The sequence below is a fragment of the Crocodylus siamensis genome, chromosome 5 (genome assembly GCF_052110815.1).
Source record: "Crocodylus siamensis isolate JL-2025a chromosome 5, ASM5211081v1, whole genome shotgun sequence".
NCBI lineage: Eukaryota > Metazoa > Chordata > Crocodylia > Crocodylidae > Crocodylus > Crocodylus siamensis.
In genome coordinates this window covers 48,146,590-48,166,322 of record NC_143399.1, presented here as the reverse complement: position 1 = coordinate 48,166,322, position 19,733 = coordinate 48,146,590, and the positions used below count along the sequence as shown (strand labels likewise).

At 42.8% G+C, this 19,733-nt stretch overlaps 1 protein-coding gene across 2 annotated transcripts in view; it reads left to right on the top strand.

Annotated features, from left to right (window-relative positions):
* COP1 (COP1 E3 ubiquitin ligase) overlaps nt 1-19,733 on the top strand; it is a 204,884-nt gene that overhangs the window by 142,361 nt on the left and 42,790 nt on the right. For both annotated transcript variants that reach the window (XM_090048661.1, XM_090048662.1), the window contains exons 16-18: nt 8,598-8,715; nt 13,416-13,540; nt 15,255-15,415. In XM_090048661.1, coding sequence (XP_089904787.1) covers nt 8,598-8,715; nt 13,416-13,540; nt 15,255-15,415 — 404 coding nt within the window. The remainder of the gene's footprint in view (nt 1-8,597; nt 8,716-13,415; nt 13,541-15,254; nt 15,416-19,733) is intronic.

Sequence of the window (19,733 nt, the reverse complement as noted above, 5' to 3'; positions counted from 1 at the left end):
TTATCTTGTCTTGAATATTACTTGGGTCTAACTTTCTTTGTCTAGTAGTATGTGGTTTTATTCCTAATTTTAGATTTAATTTATATATACCTGTGAATAACTTTGAGGAAATATTACATACTGGATTTTTTTTCAACAGTTGTATTTTATCTAAATATTAAATAATAAAACATTTGAAGGACATATAATTCTAATTCTTCCAACATTTCCAAAAACGGTAGAAAGAAGAAAAAAAGTTTGCAATTGTCTGAAGTTTAGTTAATGTTGTATTAGAAGTGCTAACAGCGGCAGCGATGGAATAGTTGATGTGGAAAGTGAGCATTACTGTGAGTTTCTGGATGGCTGGAGTGATCAGTTGTTCTGGCCTTGGTTTACGTGCATCACTACTCCAGATGTACCAGTAGTCAGTGAAATGTACAAAACTGCTCACACATTACCCATTCTTCTTTTAACATCCGTGACAAAAGAAACTTTCTACAGTCAACACTGACTAGTAAATATCATATGCTTTGCAACAAGTGATGCTTCTTGGTACAGGTAGTTTCAGGAATGTAAAATTTTGGAAGCAAAAGTAGTTACTGTGTTAGCGAAATATTTGGCTCTGCTTAAAAAAAAAGTACTTCTTGAATGCAGGGGATCTCTGTAAGAAATGACTGACTCCATTAAACACTATCAACTCACCGTTTTATGTTTTTACTGTTTGGCGATGCCTATCATTAATATTAAAGCACTTCACAAGCTCTAATTGTCAGAAGGTGAAAGGTGTCAATTTGGGGGGGTGGTGGTGGTAATGCTCTAAGCTTTGCCCATAGTCTTCACTGTTGCTCTCCCTGCCATTTCTTTTACTGGCCTTTCAGTTACTGTTCTAATTTCCTCTCCTCCGGCCCCCGTGTCTCCCAGTGGGATTCCCCACTTCTGTCACCAAGCAGGCAGCTGGATCTATGGGGTGGCAAAAGCAAGAGCCTGTCGCCAGTGATTGCCTCAACTATAGCTGTAGCTATTTCTAGCATGCAAAGTGCTGCACTTGTCTGAGAGTGAAGTTTGGCTACCCTTAACTTAGTTCGTTGCCATTTTGAAGGTGATACCAAATATGCCAACATCCTCCCAGGGAAAGGAGGCAGAAGGCAGACAACTCTGGCTGCCAGCTCATGCAAGTTGGTGTATACCATATTCCTTTTACTTGAGCCCACTTCACCATGCCTGTGAGATAAAGTAAGAGTCTCCCTATTTTATGAAGGGGCACTGAGAGAGGAAGGCACTATTTACAGGAGAAAAGTGTACTGATTTAACTAAATAGCCTTGAAAATGGAGTTCGTTAAAGCAGCGCAACCTCGGTGAACTCTTTCTGATCTTGGCTAAAATGATAAGGCAGAGTTTTTAAGAAATCTGTATGAAGTTGTACATGTCCATGCAAAGGTTCTTTAACAAAATCTGTTTTAAAAGAATGCATCGTATTTACTCAAATTTAAGATGACCCTGAATTTAAGATGGACCCCTAATAATTAGATTCTATATATGGAAAATTATAAATTTGTTCTAATTTTCCAAGTAGAGAACCTAATAATGGACGGTTGCCTTAAATTAATTCCTCTCCACCCTCCCCCATGCTGCAGCATGAAAAGCAGTGGCTGGGGGAGGGTCAGATGGTCCTCTTGCCCTCTGTTCCCCCCGCCACATATCCTTGCAGCCTTCTTGCCCCCCTAACATCCTCCCCAGCTCTCCACAATCTCTGCCCCTCCCTCCCTACTCTCTACAATCGCAGTCCCTTCCCCCCCATTCCTTCCTAATGGTCAGATGCTGCTTGGGTTGTGTTCCCTGCCAGGTCATGGAGTGCAACACATGGAAGCACAGCCCTGGCCAGGCCCTGCAGTAGTGTCGGTGCTGTTGATTGGCTGGGCAGGGGACAGAGTTTCCATGTGCTCCATCCCCGTGAGGGAATCCAGCTCAATCTGGAGCTGAGCTGCACCTGATAGTAAAGGGGAAAGGGGACAGGGGCAGAAGCTGCAGAGGGTAACCAGGGTGGGGGCAGGGGGCTGCTGTGGGTCCGACTATGGCCCCAGCCTGGGCTTAGGTTTAGTCAGCCCCATCAGCTACCTGCGACTCTTTTCCCCCCCCCACACACACTTGGTGTGCAAATCTAGGATGAAGGGCTTTTTTCCCTCTGTGCTGGTGTGTGGGGGGGGGGGGGGGCGGGGAGCAAGTAAATATGGTAATTAAATTGTTCTTCTCATGTTGACAAGTCAAAGTGACGTTCCCAACATAACATAATGTAGGAAAACTGGCACAGCTAGGAATTACACCCAAATCTGAATTCCAGTTGAGTGCCTTAATTACAAACCTGTCTCCTCTCTGGCACTGTTCCTAACCATGCTAAATATGCTGCTTGAGGTTATGGCCTTGCTGCTAGGTGGGCTAGTGATGCTGTCTGTGATGGTATTTAATGGTTGTGCCTTTGTAGACACTAAGGCTGCAAACAGAGTTGTAGTGCTGCCATAAAAACCCGTGGGGGTTCTTCCCTCTCTGTTTACAGACTAAATTTCTAGCCTAAGGTTACAACTCTGGGGACTTGGTGGGACTTCTCAGAAGTTTTGTAAGACTTGTTGTCAGTGCTTGACTCCTTAACTAGATGTCACCATAGTATCTCCAAGATGAAATATTGTCTGTGTTCTTTGAACATGCTTTCTTTGAATAAGAAATGTTATTTGATACTACAGTGTACACAAGTGAAACCCAGCTACTCTTTTTTTCCCATTTCAGACAAATAAGGGAATACTGTTGGGGTAGAACAAGCTAGCTTAAAAAAATAAAGAAAAAGCCAATGCCCTCCCTCCTCCCCCCCCCCCCCCCGAAAAAAAAAAGTCCTTTGAGTGAATAACAAAGGAGACTTATGATAATATTCTCTACAGTGACATTCAAATCCACAGAAATTACTATAAAATTTTAACATCATAAAGCTGATAGAATAACCCCAGGTTAGGAAAAACATCAGTATATTTCTGGTGGAATGTAAAAGAAATAATCAAAGTGGTTCACATTTTGGCATTTGAGTAGTTTAAATGCAAGGCTTTTTGACTTAGGAACATGGATTCAGGAGTTGAAATTTTCATAAGTAAATTAATTTTCCAGTTTGGAGAAACTGTGTGTATACCCATCAAAAGAACCTCAGTGGCTTCCCATCAGATTCTTTCAGTGTATTTGTAGCATTCAAATTTCAGGTGAAAAACAATCTGCAGGTAGCATTGAATTGTATTTTGGAGTGCTCTGAGGACCTGAATAACCGGGAGTATTGCAAGAAGATATCAAGGGGTACTGGCATAAGTTTGGGAGCTACGTGTGCTGCTTGGAGGAGGAAAAATCACTGGGGCGGGTTTTCTGTTACAGTTGGCTTTCATGATTACTGAGTTTTCTCAACTTTCTAGAACATTTCTAATACCTAACCCATCATAGACTGCAGTGCCAAGAATACTGCCAGTTGTGGACAATTTCAGTTCATCATAACTCACCATGAGAGGTTTCTGCTAGGGTACCTGGGAATTTTATTTTTCTCATTTAGCTCAGGTTTTAAGATCTCTGCTTCCTTAGCAGATGGCATTTTTATCTTGTTTTGTGAAAGTCCATATGGCCTAAAAGAGAGAGTATCTCTTTAATTATAAAACATGGCCACCTGTTCTGATTTTAATGAATGCATTGAGCATTTGTCTTGATATATCTACTTAAAAATAGCTGCTTCCGTTTAATAAGAAACTCAGTTGAGCACCAACACTTTAGCAGCTGAAATAATCAATTAATAATTAAGTGGCTAATTTTAGAATCCAGTGGCCTTGCCATTCCCTTGGACTTGTACTGATCAGGGCAGACAGTGATTGATTGCAGTGCTGGCACAGACGGGCACGTTGTGCTGGGGCCAGATGCCAGCAGGCTAGGAGTTGTTTATTGCGATGTCTAGAAGGTGAATTGCAACTTCATGTCTCATGCTTGCAAACAGATACATACACTGTCACCTTTTTCCTGTCTATGTTAATCCAGCTGTTTGTTTCAGTATCTCCTTTGCACTCATCCCCACATACACCTTTTCCTATCACCATCTAAAGCATGAAATTTAAAGCACTCAAAAGGTATCTTTTGCTTAGAAAAGGTTAGCCCAGCTGGAGAGGAGGCTGTGATTCCAAATAAAAATAGGTTTAAAAGACTTGCACACTAACAAGCTCCTGAAGGAAGACTTGTTGGAACCATTCAGCTTGTTAAAATAACAGCAGCCAATTAACTGTTTCTGACCTACCAGAACATGCATGCTTGCCAGATTTAAGAACATGCGCTACATTTAGGCTGGGATTTTCAAACAGACACAATACATCCTGTTAAAGGCATTTGAACACCAAACTGTGAAAGGTACCTTTTTAGATTATCATTTTACTGCTTAAAGCTGTTTATATTGTTCTGAAGCATTCCAGAGTATTAAAGTTGCAAAAATGATCTGGTTCATAATGGATAAAGTGTGGACTGCTATTACTTTTGAAGATTAGTACAGTCTGTAGAAGAAACAGCTATTATTGAAAGTGTGGTTGCATTTGAAACTTGTTCCAGAATGTTTGTGGGGCAGTGGTGGGTGCAATACTTGTTTCAACACAATAGGATAATTTTTGAGTGTTGCCTCCTTCCTGATGTTTCACTATGAGTAGGGAAAATAACACAAGGCATGGTTGCTTGGAACACTTGTCTCGCATAGAGAAGCATGCAGTTTGAAAAAGTGGTAGAAGGGAAACCTCTTCTTTACCAGAAAAATCTCTTAAATTCCATGCTGAAATACAAAAAAAAGAATCGCTGCCCTAAGATATTGGATATAAACTGACATGTTTACTAAAGATGTGCTTGATAGAGCCACCTCTCTACCACAATTAATTTATCTGTTTATACAAATGAAAGTCTGCCTTTGCTTGTTCAGGGACAGTTTTTGTAACCATAACCTGATCGTCAGGGATCAAGGTTTTCCATTTGCCACAGAAAAATGCTGTAAAACACAGATTTTAAGGAGAAAAACACAGGAAATGGCGCAGGCTGGCAGAGTTCCAGCCTGCAAGGGACTGGAGGGAGTGGGAACAGGGTGATCAACAGGGGCACCATGTGCATGTGCCCATGTACACACGGACATGACTGCCAGGCAGCTTGGAGAGCAGCTGCCACAGCTCCCCCCAGGTACGTCTGGCAGCAGATGGAATTGAGGCCCCCATGGTGGGTGGGGAAGGAGTTGAGCTGGGCTGGGACTGGGGCTGCTGGCCAGCTGGGGTGGTGCGTGGGGCTTGGGGCCCGCGGCTGGAATGCATGGCCTCAGGACCCTGGCAGGGAACAGGACAGAGCTGCAGGCAGTTTATCCAGGGCATAGTTTCTCAACCTGTGGTATGCATACCCCTGGGGTTATGTGAGACACATGCAGGGGGTACACGGGTACCCCAACACTCTCCCTCTCGCCCTCTTTTCCTCTCAAAAGCATGGCAAAAAATTTGGTGTGCTGCGTATTGCGCAGCGCTTTAAATTTCCCAGTAATAATTTGGTTCAGCCCACCTGGCCTTGGCCTACATCACCTCTAGCCCAGGTCCATACTTGGGTTGTGCACCCCTGGTATAAAAGGTGGCAACCTTATCCACACCAGGTCAAACATCTGTCATACCACAACCTTACATAACCTTTCTTCCAACATACGGCACACATTAATCTGTAACTATAAAATGCCTTGGAAAATTGAGTGTTGGGGTACTTGTGAAAGCTTTCACAAGTTAGGGGGTACTTGCTACTTAAAAGGTTGAGAAACACTGATCCAGGGAACAGTGCAGGGGACTGGCTCCCTGCCCCTACAGACATTCCTGCGGGGAGCATGAGGGCATGTACCCCCTGAATCTGTACATGGGATGGGTGCAGGCTGCTGGCTTGGACTCCATGCCCTGCCCTGCTGCCCCCCCCCCCCCCCCCCCGAGCTTCTTCAACACAGTGGGCAAAACCTGGCATGGCAGGGCAGAGTGGGGTGGGGAAGTTTGGTGCCACCGCCACAGCCCCATGCCAGCATGGTGAGGTGGCCCCTGCCCACCCAGCAGCATATGGGGTGGCAGCACAGAGTTGTGCCCCTCTCTGCTACTGGGCAGATAGGGGGCGCCTTGCCACAGTAACATGGAGCTCCCTGCAGCAGCAGTGAGCTTCCCTGCCTGGTTCCACTCTGCCCTGCTGTGCCGGGTCCCGTCCACTGAGCTGTGAAGATCCCAGGGGGAGGGCAGCAGGGTGGGGAGCCTGAGCCAGCAGCGGACAGCCTGCATCTGCTCCCCCTTATACCCCTCTTCCCCCACCTCCCTAGCTTCATTCCAGTCATGCCACCCATGGGGGAGGGGGAGCTGAGCTCCACGCTCTGATCTGCCACAGTATCCATTGCCTCCCACAGGCAGCAGCCAGGGTTTGAGTGCTGCTGCAGACGGCGGGGGGCTGCAGACCAGCGTCTCTGTCCCTGTAGTCCTGGCATCTGAGGGCTCCCTCTGGCAGGGCTGGGGGAGGTGGGTGGAGAGCTGTGAGTGGGGAGCAAAGGGCACGGGCAGAGCCAGGGGCTGTGGGTGGGGGAAGTGGGGGGCACCACCAGGGGCTGTGAGTGGGGTAATGGCATGGGCGGGACACTGACATATTGGGCTGCTCAGTGCCATAAAACACGGGTAGTGGAGGCAGTGGCAGCTGGACCTGTGTCCTTGTAGGTGAAGGGGGCAGGTGGAGCTCTGATTTTCCATGATAAGAAAACCCAATATCAAACACCAAAATTTATAGGTATTTAAAATTTATTTTATTATGGTGATTGAGGCACTAGTAGGCTTCAAATTGCTTTATAATTGTAAAAAATTCTGTTAACTGGCATCTTACATGCCAGCATGCTCAATTAACCAGCATGCCGGCTTGTAAGATAAAGTAAAACAGGAAGTGACCACCATGGCACTTCCAGTTTCTCCAAGCCCCCAAGGCAAGGGGCAAAGCAGCCTGCACTGCCGAGCCCCCACAGCCCCGAGGCATAACAGGGCCCACAGAAAGGGTGGCAGGATATCCCAGACACAGTGGGAGAAGCAGCGGCTCAGGCTGCTCAATTAACTAGAATATTTTGTTATCTGGCATCCCCCATTCCCAGGGATGCCAGGTGATCGAACTTTTACTGTATTTCAATAAAATAGTGTTCAACTGATACATACATACATAAACATACATATGCATATACATCACTGATTTGGGGGTATTTTGTCAGAGAATTTGCAGGGTGGGGGGTGGTTTTGTGTTTTTAAACAAAGAAAATCCCTGCTGATCTCTATTTTAAAATCCAGTTGTCTCTAACCATGTGAAATTTTGGGACAAATGGAGTATCATTCTTTAGGCTTAGAATACTGTCTTGAAATCCAAAGTGAATGGGAAAAATTACTGTTGCTTTGACTCCCTTTTAAATTTATCTTCACAATAGACTCATTCTATTTTCTGTTTTGGTCAAAAGGTCATGAGAGGAAGGTCAACTCATGTTTTCAGCTAAGCCCAAATCTTGCATGGTTCTAAGCCTCTGGACACATGACTTGATTGCTAAAGAGTACTTACCTCCAGCTTCACTCCATAGTAAATGTCCTTTGTAGTAAGGAGCAGGCATGTGGCCAGGTTTCCCAAACTAGCTGTCACAATACACTTTACTACAGAGCTTGGCCAGTAGATGCTGGGACTATTTTGGGAGTGAAGTCTCCCCCAGTATTAAATTGACCAGTGTATATTTCATCCTCAAAGGGGTAACTTTGGAGTGACTTATACCAAGGGTATGACGGTATGTCATGGATCTGTACCCTAGAGTAGAGGCAAATTACTGCAAGGTTAATGTCATGTCTGCACCCCATGTGAGAAATGAGGTTTTCTGCTCAGTTTCACCTTGCGTGTTTTGTCTTTTTTTCCTCGTTTCTATAGTACCAGTGACTAATTAAATCAAGCTCCAAATGAAAGATTGAAAGGTGGGGGAGGAAGGAGTTGATTAACCTTGTTGAACAAAAGAGAATGCTTGGGGTACTTTGGGGTTTGGATCTGTGATGCATTTTCTCCTCTTTTCTGGGAGATGACATTTAGTTTTGCAGAAATTAAAATGCACTGCTACCTCTGTAGTGATTCTTTTTATGTAGCTGTGGCACTGCAGTACATCTGTGAATTAGCTCTTAAGGGGAACAGGAATTTAGACTGTGTTATTTCATTAGCGGAAATGCTAATTCTCTTGATTTGAAATGAAGTTGGGGGAGGGGAAATAAGCAAAGCAAAAATACAACATGCTGGAGTCCATGTAGGCTAAGCACCAAAAATGTAGTCCATATTTGACACACTCCAAATTAAGCAACAGTTTTAGTCTTCAGCCCATCTGACATCTATGCAAATTATTAATTAACAAGCTTCACTTGGGGGTAGAAGCAGGAAAATTTTGGACTGTATTTCTAAGGCTATGCTTCAGAACCTTGTGATGTTTTCTCATGTCTCTTGTTCTTAAGTAATCAATTAGCTGTAAGGGAAAAATCTTACCTTTGCTTTCTAACAAGTTTTGCCTCTTACTCCTGTTTTGTCTCCAGATCACTGTGTTCACTACTATGATCTTCGCAACACTAAACAGCCAATCATGGTGTTTAAAGGGCATCGCAAGGCTGTCTCTTATGCAAAGTTTGTGAGTGGGGAAGAAATTGTCTCTGCGTAAGTATTTCCGTTCACATTCATTGAAAGCATTATAATCGTTGATTCTTGGCAGGTTTCTGAGCTTTTTCATGGACTCTGTTGTGCATACATACCTGTGTGGATGAGTGCATGCCATGTGTGCAAGTTATCATTCTGTTAAACAGCAGATTCATGTGCTTTGTGAAACAAAAATAGAAAATTATTTCTGGTCTCACTTGCATCTGCTTTCAAAGAGCAAAGGAACTCAAGTAAAAACAAACAAACCCCCCCTCAAATTTGGCTAATGCCCATGAGACACCATGTAATACAGCAGTCCTGACCAGGTGGCCCAGTGTGATGATACATACTCTCTTGAAGACCAGTGTTCAAATTTAAATTTGAGTTAGAAACTAGTGTAGTAGTTCTCAACTTCGTTAGACTCAAAACATCCCTCCGAAAATGCCAACTCTTACTTAGGTTTCACTCATTTTTTGGCTACAGAAAGATAATAGAGCAATTTTTCTAGAGGTGCACTGATATGTTGCTCCATATCATATCAGCACCAATAAAAGTAAAATGGACATTTTCGATGATTGGCTTTTTTTGCCTGATGTCGCCAATAAATGTTGTGTGCATGCGCACAGCCACACCGTGCACGTGGCCAGGAGTACATCCCAGCAGCTTGGAGAGCAGTGTCCAACCAGTAAGACTTGGGGGGGGGGGGGGGCAGATTGAGACCCCTGTGGTGAGGGAAGGAGTGGGGCTGGGGCAGGTGCAGCCCAGTGCCTGCCACGCTGAGAAGAGCCTGGGCACAGCTTCTGGTCCCAGCCTGCAGCCCACCCTTGTTCCACACGGAGACTCAGGGAGTGCACGCCTTCCCCAGGGTGTGCATAGCAGTGGGAGCTGCCCCTGCCTTCCCCACACCCCCTGGATGAGCCACTCACGGCTCTGTCCTGCGCCCCTTCCCAGCTGGGCAGCACCTGCCCCAGCCCCACTTCCTCCCTCACCGTGGGGACCTCAATCTGCTCCCTCCACGCCCCTTCCCTACCCCCCCTTCCCCCCCCCAACAGACTTAGTAGCCAGACACTGCTCTCCAAGCTGCTGGGCTGCATATCAGCAATTGGACTGATATCGGCTGATATGGCTCATTAATAATTGGCCATTGGTATCGCCCAGAAAATCTTTATCAGTGCACCCCTAAATGTTTCTGTTGTGAAGAACTCAGAAAGATCACAAGAGGTCAGAATGTCTTTGATACTTTGGATTCCTGTTCAGATTCCCTGGGTTTATTTTGTGAATCATGTTTGCATACCTAGCAATGCTAATGTTGCATGGCATCCTTGAAAAGATCTCAAGGCACCCCAAGATGCCACAGCATCCTGGTTGAGATTCACTGAATTTGTCAAAAAGGAGCTATGTTTATGGACAACTATCCAAGAAGCCATTATTAGGAAATATTTTTACACGGTTGAGTTAAACTGGCATTTCCTACTCTAGAGGCCTTGGACCTTACTGGAATGGAACATGTTGTCAGTACTAAGGGTGTACATACGAGTGTTCAGTGTTACAGATGAAGGTGGCCCACTGATAGAGCTGTGCAGTGGAAGCTTCCCCAGTGCTTTTCAATGCTTTTTCTTTTTAACCAGTTCCATTCCTGACTCTTTTTAACCAGAACTGCATCCCTCTGAGAGAAGCGTTAAATCCTCTTTTTGAATTTTAAAGCAAATCAAATCTATGCTTTGTTGAACCAGATGCTTTTTAGAAAAAAAAAAGTATTTTCTGTTAGTGGAAGGCAGGAAATATTTTACATACGTGATCAAGTGGCACATGATGCGTGGGACGTTTGAGGACAAATTGCCCTGTCCTACTCGAGAGCTGGCCTTCTGAAAGTGCTGATCTCACAACCCAGATAAAAATATTGATAGAGCTGTCAGACTTAAATAAGGCAACAGCAGTGTGAGGGGATTGTGTTTTGAGAGCTGGGCCACCCCTTTTCAAAGAGTGCTGAAATTAATTTGAAAGAAAGTAGATTGGTTTTCACTTTTAGGTTTCCAAAACTTGGGAGAGGAGATAAAATGACAGTAAAGTTTCTAATGACCAAGGATTAACTGCTTTAATAAAAAACATACATTCAAATCAAATTGTCTATTTCCAACTAAAGTTGTTTTATAGATTGCATTGATTCACTCTGCCTGGTTGAGTTAGACTTTGAGCTCAGAGAGGGTGGTGCAGAGACCTGCCTCATGCTTAGCTGGGGCCATTGATTTTGGGCCTATTTTACAAAGAGTCTGATTTAACAGAGCAGTGTATTCCGGATATTTTTGTAGAGGGTATTAAGTGGGACAGGAGCATTCCAGATGGAAGATCAATGGCCTTTTTCTCTCCTTGCTGTCTAGTGCCAGATATTTTTTTTTCTTGCTTTATGGCGCACTTATCATGAGCAATGAAAATATAATTAGAGGTTGATATGAATTTGTTAGCATTAAAGGCATTCCATTAGCAATAAATTTTAAGGATTTTTATTTTAATGAACAGGGTTCTAGAATGTATGACATTAAAACATGGAGGTTAAGTGCCTATATATTAAGGCCTTTCTGATGAGTTGGTTGATGGCACAACAGAGAAGCAGTCATTTGAATTCTGACAGCTACAGGAGAGGGAAACATGGTGCTGATGCATCTTGGAAGCATGTTTAAGTAGTAGTCCCTGACTAGCCACTTGTAGAATTCTAAAAGCTCTATTTAACCGTTGTCTCCATAGTAGTGCAAGAAGCATAATGCTGCTATGTTGCTGGGAGATAAAACAATCTGAAAACTGAAATCGCCCTCCATGTTTCCAGGAGCTGTATTCTTGCATTGTATTGACATGAAAGCAATACAAGAGAAAATGGAAAGGTAGTGCTTAACTTGGAGTCAGGGGGAGGTGTTGAGGTAGCACAGGAACAAGGGTTGGTAAAGTGTAAAGACCCCACTATGTGGACTTTTCCTACACTTGTGAAGGTCTCTTTGGCTCAAAGAATAAACCTCTCCCCTAGGTCCTAGTAACAAAAGATACCATTCAGATTCTTAATTCGGACCTCGTTTGGTATAGACTGATAAACCACGCTACATTTGTTGTCTCATCTCCGTTATTGCTTATAATTGTTGTTGACATGTGAGGTAATGTTTTGCATTATAATATGAATAAATATGCTTTGGTAAAGAAGTTGTTTGGGCTGCATTTGGAAATCAATGGTAGTTTGTCCCTGGCAACATGCTGAGAATTTCAAATTCCTCTCTAACTTCTTGTTTTCTGAATTGTAAGGGTTTTGGATGATTTAGGATGTGTGCCTAGAAAGTGTTAAACTGCTTTTTAACCTTGAGCTAAAAAGTCATACTGTCTTCTCTGAATAGAGAAGTGTTTTATACAGAGAGGAACAGCCCCAATATGGTGATGTAAGTCAGAATATTCTGATAGCTTGGAGCATTTATACACACACATTTGTCTGCTTTGATGTGCCAGAGATCCGGCACGTTGGAGCAGACTGTTATCTGTTCTGCATACAGGCTGATGCACGTGAGCTGACACGCCTGGCGCTACATTGCACGCATGTTTATAACTGGTGAAATGTGGAACAACACCTGAGAAAATGGCAGCGGTGTGCTTTTGAACTAAAACATCTTCGAAGTGTTTTATCTCAAAAGCATGCTGCTGCCATTTTCTCAGCGCTGTCGCACATTTTGCCTTTTATACAAATGGATGCACCTCAGGACCAGGTACTTTTAAAAGCACCTGGCACTGCAGTGCAAACATGTACAAATGTCCTTGGTGGTAAGAGGAGGTACCTGGGCTCCAGCTCTGCTTAATTATTTGTACATAGTGAAACAGTGTCTGTGGAAAAGATTGAGAGGAGAGCACCCTGCTCCTGAAAAACATATAACCTGTTGGCAAGGGCACTTTCCTGATAGCTGGAAAATGCGGGCTCAAACCCCCTGATGACAGGGGCAGAAATTGAACCTGCATCTCCTCCTCCAGTCTTGGTAAATGCTCTTGGTGAATCTTTTGCTTTTCTAACAAGTGCTAGAAATATTTCTTTTAAAATGTAATGTGAAAGAAATGTTCAAGTCTTTTGAGGTTTTATGTTTGGTTGGTTGATTGGCTGGTTGCTTGGTTTGATGAGGAAAAAGTTTTAAAAAAGAAAAGAGATTGAAGCCAGAACATGTTTTTTTTTCTAATCAGCTATAAAACAGAAAATCATCCTGGATAGTTTGTCACTTACTGGACTAAGCAAAAGCAGCATACTCTTAGGATTGTTGGAGGAGGAAAAGGAAATTGCATGGGCTAGTATGCCAGCCTTTGGGCCAAGAGACAGATGTGGGTGTTTGTAGAGGAAAAAGCATTTGATATGTCTAGGATATGTGGGGAGGAGGAAGGAGGCAAAAAAGGTCCCATAGGTCATGAGACTAAGTCTAATGGAGGACAGGGCATTTACAGTAGTATAGGAGAAAGGAAAACTAATACCATTGGGAAAGTTTTTATGCAGCCAGCCACTTTTTAAAATTAATATGATAACTAATACTAGTATGGTTTGACTAAAGTCTGTCTGAAATCTAATTAACTTCCTTGAATTCATCCAAGACTTTGATTTTTATTTTGTATGTATCGCACTGCTTACAAAGTAATAGTGTAAAGTAGAAGACTCAATTAAAACCAGGATCCTCTATCTTTATAGTAACACTAACTTTCTGGACTGTTACCAGGTCAACAGACAGTCAGCTGAAGCTGTGGAACGTTGGGAAACCTCACTGCCTGCGCTCCTTCAAGGGCCACATCAACGAGAAGAATTTTGTAGGCCTGGCATCCAATGGAGACTATATTGCCTGTGGTGAGCAGAGCAGCATCCACATATGTTTGCAGACCTCCCAGCCCTCCACATAGCCTTCCCCCTAGAGAGTGGTATAAAGAGTTTAAGCCTAGTGGAGTTTGTACTTATTGCAGTTTCAGACTGGTTTTTCAGCTGGTGTCATTTGCGCGTGACATTTTAATGCAACCTTCAGGGTCCTGCTACATGTTCAAATTAAAGTTAATTAGAAACCAACTATAGAGTTGTTACACGTTTTTAAACATTAACTTTGTAGGAGGTTGGCTCTTTTTATAGCTGGATAGTCATTTTTGTCCTGTGATAATTACTTTGTACGTTTGGCTGGCTTAAATTTATTAAACAATTAACCAGTTAATTGTGTAATATATGTAACATCCAGCAGGGGCTTCAGAATTTTATGGGAAAATCAACAATCAGCATTAGGTATCATGAACATGGCATGTATCTTTTAAAGTTATTAACCAATCATTCTAACTAAATCATCTTATAGTAGGTCAGAATTCTGTAGCTGCTTGGGTAGTCTTGGATGTGTTATTTAGCATGGTACTCTGTATAGCCGAAGCAGTCCAGTATCCTTTATTCTGGACCGCTTTCTAGTAGACCAAGCAAGTCATTTTAAAGAGTGACTCTAGCTTCCACTGAGCTGTAGTTTTTTGGGGGGGTTTTCTCCACTAGGATGTACTATGAAATCTGTGTAAATCCATTTTTCTACTGCAGCGGATTATAGCGAACTCATTGGAGGGTAAATTAAGAATTCAGACAATTCCACCCCTGGTAAAAAGATTCCCTAAATCAGGGCTGTGCAACTTCAAAATGGTCAGGGGCTACATGTCCTACAAGCTGCACACTGCAGGGAGGGCACTAGCGGGGGCCACAGGCCTCTTAGTATATATATGCCCCATGTGTGGACATTAGTGGGGGTGCTGCCATCCTGCTGCCCCACATCCTACTGCACCACGCGCATGCATAGATACACACCTTCTCATGCAGCATGGCATCCCTGCCTTACCTTCAGCTCCCTGCAGGCTCTCCTATGGCACTGTGACACATGGGCACTTCGGGTTGGTGGCTTCCCCAGCACCAAGGACTGTGCAGTGGCATCCTGCCCCACTGTTGGTGTGGGGGCAGGCAGCACAAGCCAAGAGAGGGAGGGAAGTGCCAGGACCCCAGCTGTTGGAGCAGCCTAATAAGGGCAGCTGCAGCTAGGTGGGAGCCCAGGAACTACATTGTTTGTCTCTCACAGGCTACCAATTGAGTGTCTCTGCCCTAAATGTTGCTTCTGCACTGCTGTGGCTCATTCAAGTGCCTAGGGTAGTGCAGTGTCCGTCATTCCCCCCGGTTTTTCAAACCTACATAATGGCCAAGGAAACATATTATTTTTTCTATCTTGTGCTAAATCCCACTTTGCACCACACTTATAATAGTGAAGTGACCTGATTATAATTTTGTAGCATACAGGGCACCTTCAGCTATGATCAATGCTTTACCAAAGTTACAGAACAAGATCTCAACAATACATATGCATTACTGGAGGAATCTTATAAGCAAGTCTGACTAATTTGTAATGTAGACTGAGTCATAATAACTTGAAAATCTGATGTGGAGTGATGTTGATATGGAGTAGTCTAGTCACAGCAGCCATCTGTGATAAGGATCAAAGAAGTCTTACTCATGGGGTCCAGTTCTAGAACGTTTCTTTGTTCACTTTTATTTATAGGAAGTGAAAATAACTCCCTCTACCTGTACTATAAGGGCCTCTCAAAGACACTGTTGACGTTCAAGTTTGACACAGTCAAAAGCGTCCTGGACAAGGACCGGAAGGAGGATGACACAAATGAATTCGTCAGTGCTGTGTGCTGGAGGGCGCTGCCAGATGGGGTAAGCTTTTCTTTCTCTTAAGATTGCAGCTGGGCAAATGCCAAATGTTCATTTAAGATGATGGCATTGTCGAAGGTTTGCCTGCTTGTGGTATTTTCCTGGTTACCTTTCTTGGAATTGTGTAAGTCAGTAGTAGACGGCATGATTTTAGAATAATAGAAACATTACATGTCACTTTTTAAAAAAAATAGTGCATGCTAATGAGTCCATTTGTAACTCAAGAAAAGTTAGAAATTCAAAATTATAGCATGTACAAAATGTCCTCTTCTGCAGACTTAGCGGCATTTTGTAGCAATCGATTCCTTTGAGTGTTTCTTTATATAGACCTGACATCTTGTGGGTTTTTTTTAAAGGAGTTTTGGTAAGGTTAAAAAAGTGATCATATGCCATTATTTAAATTGCATCTTGCCTGTGTAGGATTACACATTTCAATATAGGTACCATTTATGAATGATTAAATGTTAAAATAAAATAAGCACAAGTTGCAGTCATCTCAATTACTGTTATATTGATCATTATTTCAAATATACAGTTGTCCGCTTTCATCCTGAGGCTCTCGACTTGGATTGGCTTGGAAAAATTTGGTTAGAGTTTGTGTTTAAAAAAACCTCATAAAAATACTTGCATGTGCAAAAAAGTACAGTATAAAGTTGTTCGTGTTTATGTTTGCAGATCAGGGATTTAATTGGTTTAGAAAAACCTTGCCCTATATGGAATTTTACTTTAAGAACTAAAGACGAACCTGAGATATTTGCCTCTGAAAAATCTCTTTACAGTAATAATGGTAATGGAAAATGCCCTCACAGTCATGACTTGGGTGTCACTTAAGGCAAGCTTATTTTAGATGGTAATGCAGAATCAAAACCAAATCTTGCTCTGTTTTTTAAATAATTTGCATCTTGCATTCAAAGATAAAAACTACTTCTATTCTTTTAGACTCTAAGATTTTTTTTTGGTCTGATTTTGTAGTAATCTTATTTTATAGACAGATATGGATGGCATAACTCAAGTGGACATTAGCAGCTGTACAACTTTCAATTCAGATCTCTACCACAACGGCCATTCAGCAGTAACCTGTAGACTTAAGTGCCCCTTCCCCATTTTTCTCTGTGGCAGTATTTCCAGTCAGCCTGCCTTGCTCATTGATTTGTATGTCTGTGTTTTGTCCAGGCAATAGAGATGAAGTCTCTGAGTCTTTTTGATTACTTTTCCCTGCCTCTTCCCATGTTTCCTGTCACACTGTCCCTCGCTACTCTAGTCTGACTGGTACTCAAATTTAAGCACCTCATAAGCCATTAAATTGAGTTACAGACAGGTACAAAAGGATTTTAAAACCTGAACGTAAAAATTTGTGTAATAAATGGATGGTAATGCAACAATTAAATCAACTCAGTAATGTGCAGTCTGATCATAATTTAGATCTTATTTTGTTATCTGACTCTACCACTGTTCTGATCATATGTCATTTCCTTCTGGGTTTGTTTTAAATAGCCATGTATTTCTCCTTTGACTACCCAGAGTACCCTTCCCTAGTTTAGAAAGTGAGCAGTGAAGAGCTACGTGTGATTCATGAGTTAGAGGCTGAGTGTTTGTTTTCAGCAATTTACTTGTGGCTATAGTATATCCTGTGATACTTTACGTACAGTGTTTTGCATTTTTTCATGAGCCACCATTGTGATCCCTTCTTTGTCAGGAGGCCTTAGCCTTTCTCCCATAATAGTGCATCCACTTCCGCTGAGCCAAAAAGTACTCTTTCTTGTGCATGTTCCCCACACTTTTAACTGTGCAGGGGACCCTCCTAGAATTTGAGATTTTGCTAGAGTTGTTGGCATGTTAAATTACTGCACCAGCATATGGTTACGAGGGTCTTGTACATCCATGATGAACCTTTCAAGGACAATGTTCTTTTATTCTTAGTTTCATAGAAATTTTTGGAATATCATATGTCCTTTTCTAAGAAGGCTTCATACTTGCACCAATTCACCTGGAGCACAGGACATGTTTTTAGTGAGGCCTGGAGTATATTTAGAGAAAATAATGTTTTTCTGGTGTTCTTGTAATGCACCGGAGCCAAGGATCTAGTTCTGACTTCTGGCTGGTATAGTCTTACCTGAGAAAATTCACTCCTTTCATTCCCCCCCCCCATACAAGGGAGATGCTTAGGTTTTGGACGCACAACATTTATACCAATGTATTTGGCCTCTATGCCAATATAAAAAAGGATCCAATACCACACACAGTCCATGCCAGTATAATTTACTTGAATCCTGGTGTAAATTACCCTGGGAGAAAACAGGGTGAAAACTACACAGGTATATTTTAAGCATTTTCTGCTCATCCTGGGATATTGTGTGCTCAGGGCAAACAAGCTTAATACCCACTGCCTTTTTACCTAATCAGCAGTCCCTCAGTGGTAGAATGCTCTTTACTATGGCTCATTGGTGGTTCTTGAGGTAACTGCAGAAGTTGCAGGTCTTTCTGCAGGGGTGAGTAGGCCAGGATTTCTCTCCTTTTTCTCCCCTCTGCCTCAAGAGCAATACATTTTACCTTGAAGCAGGCTGTCCCTTGATTGAGCACCATTGGAGGCGATTAGCACCCATCTTCTCCCAGGTTTTGATTGTAGGCATCAGTTTTCTTGAGGTATGCCTTCAATCATTTCCTCTGGCTGCTGCGAGATCTCAGGCTGCAGCTAAGCTGGGAATAGAGCACTTGTTTTGGGAATTGAGTCAGGCATCTGCACACATTGTCTGCTCCAGTGCAGTTGGTGCTTGAGGATCGCTGACTTAATGCTGATAACATTGGCTTCAACAAGGCATTTGTGTGGTGATCTTCCCATTTGATGCGGATGATTTTTCAGAGGCATTGACGATATCTTTCCAGGCTCTTGCGATGGCAGCAGTAGGTCATGCATGTTTCACACCTGTAGAGGAGAGTGGGGGTGATGACTGCATTGTATACCTGGATCTTGGTGTCTTTCTGGAGATCATGGTGCACGAGGGGTACGATGCAACAGGGGAGACTCCAGCTGGGAAGCTGAGGGTCAGGTAGGCCATGTGGCAGTGTTGTGAGGAGAAGGGTGAAGGAAGAGGAGCACTGGGCTGTGTGGTGCAGCAGGGAAGGAAAGAGATGCAGCTTGTAGCTCCAGGGGTACAGCCCCCCCTAGTGCAGGTTTCAGGGCATGTAGCCCCTGGCTGTTCAGAAGTTGAACTGCCCTGCCTTAGGACTCTTCAGTATAAACCAGAAGTGATAGTTTCCCTGCTTTAACAACAGAACCAGGAAGATAGATAGAAATGTCTCTTCCATCTCTTTCTAAGTATTGCATATGGGAGAGTCCCTTCTAAGGGCTATATCTTGATCACACATCTGGGATATAGATGATTCTTTATGAAGGCCCAGTTGTATTCATCTTCTCCTGTTACTCCTGCATAACTTTCCTGAAGAGAGGGCACAATATATTCTGACCTGGCTGCTTACATTCCAAAGTTAAAGGTGTACATCTTACATCTGTCACTCCATTATTCTTAAATAACCCTCTGTACCCCCTCTCAAACTTGAGTTGACATTTCTCAGAAACCTGCTGTTTGGAGATCAGGTTCAGCATGGTCTGCTCCCAGGGCAGCAGAAAAGATATTACAGCCTAACACAGAAGCAATTTGATTATGTAGATTAAGCATGGCTCAATCTATCATAATCGCTGTAAAGAAGCCATTTAATTTTGTGCCTGTTTGCATGAGTGTTCATTACTGCAGATAAACAGGTTAGCCTGAGAGACTTTCCAAGCAGAAATATCAAGGCCTTGATAAGCAGCAAGGAGATAAAGATAAGAGCTGGGGGGAAAAAAGCCATGAAAATTAGCCTAGGTAAAGATTTGTGTCTTTTTAGACCAAAAAAAAAAAGAGAAAAAGAAAATGTATTAGAAGCAGCATCTTTTTTTGTTTGTTTTTTTTTTAAATTAAGTTTTCTCATTCTCTAAAAGAAGCAGTTTGGGAATATATACTTTTGCTTAAAGATCATTTGACATGGAGTTGGAACACTTTTAATGGTGTATTCTCCAAGTACTAACATAATGACACTGCAACTTTGTGAAAATGTCTTTGAATCAACATACGGATTGGAAGAACAGAGAACTGGCTTGTGTTTGCTCATCTCAGGGTCATTCTTCAAATCATCAATTTAGCTGTTTCTGGGAGTTGAACCATTTAACCACCAGCAAAAGTCTCTTGGATATTCAGGAGGCTTCAGATCTCCCTCAGATGTTATGTGACAGAAGTATCTTTTATATCCATCACTTTCCTTGTTATCCTGTCTTGGCTTTTCT